This window comes from Abramis brama (assembly GCF_963993115.1).
Source record: "Abramis brama genome assembly, chromosome: 11".
Taxonomy (NCBI): Eukaryota; Metazoa; Chordata; class Actinopteri; order Cypriniformes; family Leuciscidae; genus Abramis; species Abramis brama.
In genome coordinates, this window is record NC_139973.1 from 30,100,937 (window position 1) to 30,112,966 (window position 12,030).

The window sequence follows — 12,030 nt, forward strand, 5'->3', positions numbered from 1 at the left end:
TACAGGGTGTCTGTCTGCTCTAGTATATCAACATGCCATCACACCTTTGGCTCTTCCATGCAAGCTTATGATTCCTACAAGAGGTGAGAATGGCATTGTCACCCCATTTCTGCAGCCTCTGTAATTGACCTCTTCTCAGTGGATGGTGGTTTTGTTTGTGTTCTCTAAACACTGGCTGTTTTTTCACTCAGTGTCAATTTGCATTTCATCAAATCAGTCTTTGGTTTTTGAGTCTTTGTCTCTTACTTTTATTTGTGAACAGATCCAAGTGAAGAGGCCTTGGACTTAGCAACACCAACTTGTTCAACCATGGATTTATTAAAGCAGGGAGCAGGTGAGTCTCTCTCTTTCTGTTTCTGTTTCTGTTTCACTTCCTGTATTGCATTCTATATATCTTATTTTTCTCCTAATTTCTTGTCAATTTCCTACCACTTCAGGACCTCCTAAACCTACTGAAGATTATTATGGTAAATATGGTACATCATATCCTAGGTTTGCATGCTAATTTTATATTAACTACTGGCTATGAACATCATCTACAGTACTTTCACCATATGCACCTGAAACCGGTCCTGAAATAAGGTGATAGCAGCTGACTTGACTGTCAAACCATCACAGCCATCTGAATTGATTTTGTATTTAAAACACAAACAGAATGTTAATATCTAAAATTTATTTATTTTTAAAGGTTAATATCAAAAGTAGCAGTCCGAAACTGGTGTGGCCATAAGCCACTTTAAGTACTACAGTGCATCCTATCCTCATGGACTGCACTAGATTTGTCAGTTTTCGCTGTGAGATGTTACCACACTCTTACACCAAGGAACTTGCAAGTTCTCAAACACCTCTGGGGGGACATATGGTTACACATGGTTTGGCACTTTTTTTTTCAGAGTTTATATTTAGTATCTTTTACCCAGAGGTGTAAAGTCCAGGGGTCAGAAAGTAAAAGTCCTGCCATATGTTTATTCATATTCATATTTATTCATATGTATTTCACTAATTAGTTCTATCTCCTGGCTGAAAACTGTGCTAATTAGCAAATCCAGGTGATTGGAACCAAATACTGAGGAGGACTTTTACTTTCTGATCCTGGACTTTACAACTCTGCTTTTACCTCAGATCATAGCTATGACATGTTTGTTTTGTTTTTTTTGTTGTTGTTTTTTTTTTTTTTGCATGATACTGTTTTGGTGTTGTTTCAGACAAACAAGTTTCAGGATGCAGCCTCTATTTTGCACTTATTTTATCTTTTTCCCCTAGCATGTAATGTTTTGTACATAAACTCTGTGGATATGGAATCTCTGACCGGTCCTCAGGCTGTGGCCAAAGCCATCACTGAAACGCTTGCTGCCAAATCTGCTCCTATGGCAACCATTGTCCATTTCAAAGTGTCCATACAGGGCATCACACTCACCGACAATCAGAGGAAGTGAGTGGATTTAATAGGATTCATTTTTAAACTGTTACCTTGAATCAAGCATGTGTCCTTTGTATAACCAAACTTCTTTTTTCTTGAAGGATATTTTTCAGACGTCATTACCCGATTAACATGATAACATACTGCAATTTGGACCCACAAGACAGAAAGTGAGTGTTTTGGTTAGATATTTTAGTTGACTTTTCTGCATGATCCATGTACATTTCATAATTTCAGAAATATGTTTGACATTAAATTCAATGAGATCCTCTGGCTCATTGTTCTTACAGGTGGAACAAAGCAGAGGGTGGGGTAGCAAAGTGAGTATGCCACATTGAAAAATGGTCAAAAATTTTGTTAAAGAGAGAAATATATTGCTCTAACAAATATTTACCCTGGTTTATAATGCAGACTGTTTGGGTTTGTGGCTCGAAAAAAAGGCAGCACAACTGATAATGTGAGTCACCTGTTTGCTGAGCTGGAACCAGACCAGCCTGCTTCAGACATTATCCGTTTTGTCTCCAACGTCATGCTGAACACTCAGAAACCTTGAGTGGCTGCCCAGCAACCATCTTGATTTCTCCATACGAGTCTGAATTTTCTCACCAAAGAGGATTTGGTTATTCTTATCTTATTTTTCCAGAGTGGATTATTCTTTTTACATACTGTATTACTTTATTTTTGTTGAATAACTTTGGGGTTTGGCTCTTACTCTTTCTTCTTTGTGAAGATTTGAAAACGATGCTGTTTTTTTTAGTAAAGATCTTGCTGAAAAGCAGATTAAGAGTGTGCCAGGGTTAAGGTAGTAAGTGTATATGGCAGGGATAAAGGTAGTCCCTTTGGCCTTCCATATCAGGAGGCAGAACTTTAAAAAAAAAAAAAAAAAAAAAGTTAAAAATGCCATTATTGTGATTGAACAACCAAAGGTAGAAAAGAAAGAAGAAAAAAAAAAGGAAAAAAAAGATAAGATCAGACAAGTCAAAAACTCTTTCTGTGTCCTCATGTGAAAAGTATGAAGATTTTGCATGTTTGCTTGCAAGATTCACAAGAGTAAGTCATTTTCTCTGAATTCAGAGGACTTTAGTTTACTCTGCTGTTACTCAGAAAAGCATTTTGCAGAATTTAGCTTTTCACTTCATCTTCAACTTCAAATAACAGACCAAATCTGTTTGGGGAAAAAAGTGGTCCAAAAAATGACAAAAAAATAAAATAAAATAAAATAATAATCACTTCGCCCCCAGGCTTGCCAAATTGATTACCACAAAAAGACTTTCTACACTTGCCTGTGGACATGGAACTAGCAACTACACTGCAGTCACTGGAAACTTTCTGCTGATATATCCAAATGGATAGTAAAGATCCCACTGGCTCTACCCACAATGTCCTGGCTGTGGTAGTATATGTTTAGCTTTTTTCTGAACTGTGCTCAACATCCCATTCACAGCTTTGGCCCAGTCAGTTACAAATATACAACAACTTTTTGTTGCATACTATTTGAGTGCATGGGTAGGTCCATTTTGTACTTGTCTAAAATGTATTATGACAAACCATGACATTTACTGAATATTTATTTTTGTTGCAGTATTACTCATTACTAATATTTAAAATAGTGTATAGTCTACAGAAAAGAAAAACTTAACTTAAAAGTTAAAAATGAATTATTTTAGCTAAAATATCAAAATCAGGTTTTGAGAAGCTCTTGATGTAAAATGTATGTTACAGTTTTTGTCTTTATTTGAATGTGTTCACTGTGTCATTGGTAGGTGTTTTAGAATGAAAAGGCATGAATGTGGAATAAATTGAGAAAAAGTATTTTAGATTAAAAAACACCAATACATGTATAAATTTGCCATGAGTGCTGCCATTATGTGTGTGAATCAAACAGCTCCTGCAATTGATATGGATTATGTTATTGGTCAAAGGGAGGTCAGTTATTTGCAGTTGTCTATGGAAATGTAAAAGAGCCAATGTAATGTGTTTGCCATAAGAATATGGAATTTCATGTAATGCACCGTCCATCCTGTCAGTAACTAGGTTGTTATAGGATGTTCCTTCTCTGTTCACCGTCATTAAGTGCTTTATAATCATAGATGGGGCAAAAGAGATTGAATATAATACATTATCTAAATTAATTGACAGGATGGAGGGTGTTTTGTTATAGATTTCTCTATAACAAGAGGTAATGACGGTACAAGTAAACTCTGAGTTAAGTATGCCATTGGTAGAAAGTCAAAGCAGTTAAAATGGGTTAGCAGTGTTTAAAAATTAATAAGGTTTTACTGTTTTTCAAAGTGAGTTCTAGCTGCAACTGCAATGTTCCACTGTTTTAAGGAGAGTGATCATGGATGAAGTGCGGGGAACTGTGGGGTTTACAGTCATTTTGTCTATTTTCAAATAGTCAAAAAGGAGCAATTTGACAGATCATGTGCAGTTGAAAATAAAAACAAAAATCATAAAGTGAACAACTTTTAGTTGTATCTATTTTCAGGATGTTTTGTGGTTGGTGAATGCGGACCATGTTGAAATACATTGTAGCAGGACGGTATAATCGGAGTGAGAAACCCTCTAAATGCAGCTGACTTCGCCACCCTGTTAAACAGGGAAATATTAATACTTATAGGCTAATTGCCAACAAAAGGACACACAGGAACGTGCTTTCAAAAGAAGGGCCTGAGACATGGATACAAAAGTACAAAAGCTGTATTTCACTATAATCAAGCATGAATCTTAAAAGATTATTAAAAGACTGTAGGACTGGGGCTAGAACATTGAAGACACTAGAAAACATGTAAAAGGAGACCGAGGCTTACCTATGGCAGGTAAACTAGTTTAATGAGCACAAGGCTCTTATAAATCACGAAGCTCTTACCACCAGGTGCACAGATCTCACTACACCACACACACACACACATAAGATGAAGCATGAACACATTGCACTCCGTGACAGTCCCACCACCGCACAAGAAGGCCAACTAGCGGCCTGCCCTGAAGTCTCGGCTCTGGATAACTGGTCTGACAGAGAAAACCAGTAAACAGCGCGGATGCACGATGAAGAGCAGATTTAGATCACGGGAAACAAATGCAAAAAAAGCAGCAGCATCAGAGAATGTTGCCCCGTAGGCTTCAATGAACACAACGGGCACTGCGGTCCACAGGCAGTGATGCACAAACGGTGCTCTGACACACAAGCAGTGCCTTAAAGTTCCCCTTTTCATACCCACTAAAGACATGTGATTGGACAACTTGTGCACCTATGGAATGTTAGAAAGCAAACACCACGCTCAATGCACCATTTATCCCACTACACATTGATAGAAAAATCCAGTGTCTTGTGATTAAACGGAAAGGTATGCTGTCATTTTGTGGAATTACAATGCAGTTTAGTAGCTTACTAATAACAGGGTTGTGGACTCGAGTCGCATGACTTGGACTTGACTTGGACTCGAGTCCCAAATTTGATGACTTGTTGCGACTCGACTTGACATAATCAAAGATTGTGACTCGACTTAGACTTTGACAACAATAACTCACAACTTGACTCGGACTTGAGCCCTGTGTAACGACTGAGACAAGTCAGACATAAGTATTTGTTATAGGTTAACAAATGATATTTAGAACTCACTCTGGGATCTGTGGCCCCATCCCCCCAAACAGGGCAAGAAGGTCTTAGTTACCATGACCACGATCAGATAAGTTGGTTTTATGACTCTTAGCAATGTGAACAGGGCCTCTGCCACAAGACCTACAGATATTAGAACAGACTCTCCTGCATTCATTTATCGATGAACTGATTAACATGAAATTAACATGCATCCCAGAACTTTTTGTGATTGATTTACTGTCTTGTGTTGTGTCTTTTAATACTATTATCTTTTGATACTATTATCTCTTTGATACTATGTATTTTATTATAGAACCAACGGTCAATGTAACCTCAACTATACCATGTTTGGTCTCTATAAATTGGTACTTTGAAGATCGAAATGATTGTGTACATGATATGCTGATAGCCGCACAACATATTAGTATTACAATAATCTTTCTTAGTTTCGTCATCAGAAACCAATCCAGCTGCCATTGCAAATGAGCACGCTTAGAACAAAGATTCATATATCAACCACAGAGGAATCTTCCCAGAGGAAATTCCACCCTTCTTTGGTCAAGAAAACCCGGAGAGGTGGGGCCTGTCTCAGGCTTTATTAGAGACAAATCCACAGTTACCCTCCTCTCTCTTCTTCTGGCCTCTACTGCTGCTTCTTCAGGTTGATTGTCTGGACCACCGCCTGCTATGCCTTCACTCTGGCCTTCTCTGTACGTTCAGGATGCCGTGCTGTCCAGCGTGGCCTCAGCAGGCCCCAGGGCAGCAGGCTTCGACTCACAACCAGCCATGTGCTCACTCAGGAGAGAGAGGACTCTCTTAACCACAACAGCATCAAGGACAACCTCAGGAGTTCAACGTCTTCATTCAATACAGAAGAAGTCCATCGCAACTCCCATCATTTGCCCTGTGTGCTCTCTCCGGCCCAAGGCCGGCAGGCCACAATCTGCCTCCAGCCATGAGAACAGCGTCGAAATAACCATGCAAGTTCATCATATCTTCTCCATCCAGCGGAGAAGAAAACGATTGCAACTTGTACAGTAACATTTGACATTCACGGACCCATCAACGACTTCCGTTTTCAACCGCTTCAAGAATTGTGTCCACTGCACAGACCATGCAAGTATCAATTTTAATGAGGTGCTCTGAAAATGATAAGCTGATGGTTCTTTTCATAGTTAAATAGATCTTTTCCATAGTTCCATTTCCTGTTTCCGGTTCCATATCACTCACCATTTTACCTATGCATGTATGTATGTATGTATATATGAATGTATGTATGTTTGTTTAGTTTAGTTATGTTTGTGATTTAGTTAATAAAACTTGTGCACAATATGTATTTGGTTCTGATTCTCTGCTTGCAACAAAGTCCATTTTACGATCTTGATACATGCTCTAAGCACTGTACGTGCTAAGAAATAATTATTTTTCGTTGGCCATGAAAGATACGCTTTTCTTAGAATAAATGAATAATCAAACGAGTTTGTTGGAACTGATTAATTGATTGTAATATTAACCTCAAGTTAATCCAATTAACTGACCCAAATATTAATAATTAATCATAATTGATAATTATGAGTTGTTATTAATATTTCCCCTTTGAGCTAACTTGTTACACAATGCAAGGAGTTTAATGAAAGGCAATCAAGTCTTGAGGTTTACACATCTTGACAGAGGTTCTAAAAAGGTCCAAAATTGGTCCAGTCAGACCTGAACGTCAATAAAACGTTTTAATCACGTGTACATCACAAACAAGAACACATTATTTGTGGACATAAGCAAAAAAGAAGCATGTTCTGATTTAGCACAACATTTTATTTCTCTTTATTTTTTTCAATGTTTAACATTTGTTAACCAAACTAAAATACCAATTACAAAATACTGAATTATTATATAAAGGGATAGTTCACCCAAAAATGAAAATGATGTCATTTACTCACCCTCATGTTCCAAACCTGTATGAGTAGAATATATTTATTTTTAAAATAAATAAAATTAAAAATTTGAGGTAAATGACATGCACTTATTTTCAAAATATTTTTAAAGCAGTTACTGAAAACATACTTGTTCAAATCCAGCTAAACATTTCATTCTATTTCAGATAATTTACTTTCTGAAAGAAACTCTCAAAAGGCTACATTAATAAGTTACAGTAATAACTTTGACTGTATCATTAAACATACTTTATACTATGGTATACCGTTGTATAAGTTCAAAGTAACTTTTAGCCTACTAGCTAATTTTAGCCAAACTCAGTAAATTTCAGTTGACAATGTGAGCATCATTTCTTTCGGTTCATTCATGTCAAACAAGTAAAACTCAAGCACGTTAATCTAATGATACAAAATGTATTTACCCAACAGTAGATTTTTAATAATATCGATACAACTCCCTCCTCAATTCCTCCTCTCCTCGTGATTGTTCAATGTTCCAGAGTCTATGGGGAGAACGCGTTAACATCTCGCGAGATAATCTATCCTATCGCAAGATATTTTGTTACTACATCTTAAGTTGGCAGCACAGTTTTGGCAATTACATCCAACTCAGACATAAATGGTGACTGGATATATTTCTGTTTTACATGTACAGTGAGGAAAATAAGTATTTGAACACCCTGCTATTTTGCAAGTTCTCCCACTTGGAAATCATGGAGGGGTCTGAAATTGTCATCGTAGGTGCATGTCCACTGTGAGAGACATAATGTAAAAAAAAAAAATCCAGAAATCACAATGTATGATTTTTTAACTATTTATTTGTATGATACAGCTGCAAATAAGTATTTGAACACCTGTCTATCAGCTAGAATTCTGACCCTCAAAGACCTGTTAGTCTGCCTTTAAAATGTCCACCTCCACTCCATTTATTATCCTAAATTAGATGCACCTGTTTGAGGTCGTTAGCTGCATAAAGACACCTGTCCACCCCATACAATCAGTAAGAATCCAACTACTAACATGGCCAAGACCAAAGAGCTGTCCAAAGACACTAGAGACAAAATTGTACACCTCCACAAGGCTGGAAAGGGCTACGGGGAAATTGCCAAGCAGCTTGGTGAAAAAAGGTCCACTGTTGGAGCAATCATTAGAAAATGGAAGAAGCTAAACATGACTGTCAATCTCCCTCGGACTGGGGCTCCATGCAAGATCTCACCTCGTGGGGTCTCAATGATCCTAAGAAAGGTGAGAAATCAGCCCAGAACTACACGGGAGGAGCTGGTCAATGACCTGAAAAGAGCTGGGACCACCGTTTCCAAGGTTACTGTTGGTAATACACTAAGACGTCATGGTTTGAAATCATGCATGGCACGGAAGGTTCCCCTGCTTAAACCAGCACATGTCAAGGCCCGTCTTAAGTTTGCCAATGACCATTTGGATGATCCAGAGGAGTCATGGGAGAAAGTCATGTGGTCAGATGAGACCAAAATATAACTTTTTGGTCATAATTCCACTAAACGTGTTTGGAGGAAGATTCTTCTTCCTCCAAACACGTTTAGTGGAATTATGACCAAAAAGTACCATCCCATCCCAAGAACACCATCCCTACTGTGAAGCATGGGGGTGGTAGCATCATGCTTTGGGGGTGTTTTTCTGCACATGGGACAGGGCGACTGCACTGTATTAAGGAGAGGATGACCGGGGCCATGTATTGCGAGATTTTGGGGAACAACGTCCTTCCCTCAGTTAGAGCATTGAAGATGGGTCGAGGCTGGGTCTTCCAACATGACAATGACCCGAAGAACAGCCAGGATAACCAAGGAGTGGCTCTGTAAGAAGCATATCAAGGTTCTGGCGTGGCCTAGCCAGTCTCCAGACCTAAACCCAATAGAGAATCTTTGGAGGGAGCTCAAACTCCGTGTTTCTCAGCGACAGCCCAGAAACCTGACTGATCTAGAGAAGATCTGTGTGGAGGAGTGGGCCAAAATCCCTCCTGCAGTGTGTGCAAACCTGGTGAAAAACTACAGGAAACGTTTGACCTCTGTAATTGCAAACAAAGGCTACTGTACCAAATATTAACATTGATTTTCTCAGGTGTTCAAATACTTATTTGCAGCTGTATCATACAAATAAATAGTTAAAAAATCATACACTGTGATTTCTCTCACAGTGGACATGCACCTACGATGACAATTTCAGACCCCTCCATGATTTCTAAGTGGGAGAACTTGTAAAATAGCAGGGTGTTCAAATACTTATTTTCCTCACTGTATATGCATACATTCCATAAAAAAATAACAACAAATACATCAGGTACAACAGGTTGAAATAATGACTAAAATGCAGTGGCTTTGCAATCACTTAACCACACTTGGCACTTTGTGATTATAATTTATTTAAACAAGATAAAGTAAATATATTTACTTTGTATACAAATCATGTATTTCATAAAGATAATTCCTGTTTTTTTTTTCTGTCTTGCTTGACTAGACAGGTAAAAGACGTCAGTGGACGTCTATTCACAGCCTTGACTAGACGTGTAAAGGACGTCAGTGGACGTCTTCACAACCTCTTAAAAACTACTTGGGCAATGAAATTAATTATTGCAGTATTAACCATGCAAGGATTAAGCACAGCTTTTGCATATTTCACAAGGATTTCATAGAGGGTCATGATGGACTATAAATGCACGTGTAAAAGACGTCGCCAGGTGACATCCTCTCACCCGATACACTATATATTGAACTACATGTTGTTAAAAGTCAAAATAACAATTATACATGCAACCCCAGAGAACTGTAGACATGTACAAATGTATCTGAAAAAAAATTATCTGGTTTGTGAAAAAACAAAAACAAATTGTCACTGAAATAAGGTCATGAAACACATACTGATTATTTATTGACAAGACTTTTGAAAATTGTATCATGTAGCCTAGAATATTTGCTCCAAAACTGTGAAAATCATCCTGCCTACTCATCCAGATAAAACAATATATTGATTTAAAATTTGTAAGACATGTTTTCTGTAAGAAAGCTTTATGCGAGGAGTCGTGAATATTGATGTATTTCACACCTGAGAAAGACAAAGACCCTCCCACAATGGCCCTATCAGGTGCTATCAGGCCCTATCATTATGAGGAACCTTGCACAAAGAATGAGGAGAGATTTAAAAAATAATGGCTTTTTGATTGTTTGGATTTATTTACAACACAACATAATCCAAAGATACACAACAAAGGATTGTACATCTGGTCCCTGTACAAAAAAAAAAAAAAAAACACAGCTGTGAACATGCTGATATCAAGAGAAACTATAGGGCTGCATGATTTTGGGAATACATTTTTGATTTTTTTCTGGTTAAAATTGTGATTTAAAATTTAAAAAAAAAAAAATATATATATATATATATATATATATAATTAACACCAGGTTTGTTGTGCCTTGTAGGCATATAGGCTACGTGTAGTGCTGCATAAAATAATAATAACAATAGCCTATAGCAGGTGGCCTATAAATCTAAAATCTAAAAAAAAGGAACACTTCAGTAACACTACACTAGAGAAAAAAGTATGGATTATCATATGTTACTTCAAATAACATAACTATAACTATAACTATAACTATAGCCATATCACTACTATAGCCATATCACCCTGTAGCCCAAGACTGGTTGCCCACTGAAGCTAAGCAGGGTTGAGCCTGGTTAGTACCTGGATGGGAGCCCTCCTGAGAAAAAACAGGTTGCTGCTGGAAGAGGTGTTAGTGAGGCCAGAAGGGGGTGCTCACCCTTTGGTCTGTGTGGGTCCTAATGCCCCAGTGTAGTGACAGGGACACTATACTGTCAAAGAGTACCGTCCTTTGGATGAGACGTTAAACCGAGGTCCTGACCCTCTGTGATCATTAAAAATCCCCAAATTTGCCCATTGGCCCCTGTCCATCATGGCCTCCTAATCATCCCCATATACTGATTGGCTTCATCACTGTCTCCTCTCCACCGATAAGCTAGTGTGTGGTGGGCGTTCTGGCGCAATATGGCTGCCATCGCATCATCCAAGTGGATGCTGCACATTGGTGGTGGTTGAGGAGATTCCCCCCTTCCATATGTGAAGCGCTTTGAGGACCCAGAAAAGCGCTATATAAATGTAACAAATTATTATTATAAATGTTTCCATTCGTTATGACGTTATGAAATGAGATTGGAGTAAAAACATGAAGCTTAATGCTTGCCACATTTTGCTTTTCAAACGCACAGCGCAAGTGACTCAAACTCACAGTACATGCAGAGAACATTTACTGAAGCCATCAAGCCGCTCCAAACTATAGCTCGGTTTCCATCCACTTGTCAATCGAATTATCTGAAGTTCGGTAAAAAAACTCATGCAAATAAAACTGGTGAAAGTGTGTTTCCATCCAACGGCTTTAAAGTTTTGCGATCAACTTGGTATATCGAATTGATTTGAGACATTTTAAGGTATTTCCATTCATTTTCGCACTGAATCGCACAACATTCAAGCAAACATTTGCGAACAAAGTTTTGCTAGACAAAATGGATTTATACAAATAACGTTTCCATCAGCGTTTATCACATAAGCCGTATATTGATCAAGATAAAATCCGATGAGACCGAACGTATTTCATTTGAGTTGATATTCATGAAATTCAATCGAATTTTACTGTTTCCATAAGGCATTTTTCATTCGATATTACTTAATTCGGATAAAAACGTGTGGATGGAAACATAGCTAGAGAAACATTATTGTTACCATATTATACATATCTACGTTTGAGCAGATATCCACAAACACAGTATTTAACAGTAAACACGGGTCTAAACATTATAATATTCACCATATTAGGGTAAACACTCATACTAGCCTACTTTTATATCATGCTGTATTTTACTATCGAACAAAAAAACATCCTTGTGTCGTATATGTAAATAAATTAGGGCTGGGAATCGATTAAAAAAAAATTAACTAATTAATTGCACAATTTGCTGTAATTAATTGCAATTAATTGCATTTCCCCCCAAGCTTGTAACCATCAATATTTAAAATTAGAATCACCCAATTAAAT

General features: G+C 37.7%; 1 protein-coding gene across 3 annotated transcripts in view; it reads left to right on the plus strand.

The window, feature by feature from the left end:
- LOC311092506 (tensin-1-like) overlaps positions 1 to 2,318 on the plus strand; it is a 202,440-nt gene extending 200,122 nt beyond the window's left edge. For all 3 annotated transcript variants that reach the window (XM_084129268.1, XM_084129270.1, XM_084129269.1), the window contains 7 exons: positions 6 to 83; positions 263 to 334; positions 438 to 467; positions 1,264 to 1,432; positions 1,522 to 1,590; positions 1,711 to 1,740; positions 1,832 to 2,318. In XM_084129268.1, coding sequence (XP_083985394.1) covers positions 6 to 83; positions 263 to 334; positions 438 to 467; positions 1,264 to 1,432; positions 1,522 to 1,590; positions 1,711 to 1,740; positions 1,832 to 1,973 — 590 coding nt within the window. In that variant the 3' untranslated portion in view covers positions 1,974 to 2,318. The remainder of the gene's footprint in view (positions 1 to 5; positions 84 to 262; positions 335 to 437; positions 468 to 1,263; positions 1,433 to 1,521; positions 1,591 to 1,710; positions 1,741 to 1,831) is intronic.
- Positions 2,319 to 12,030: the final 9,712 nt, after the last annotated feature.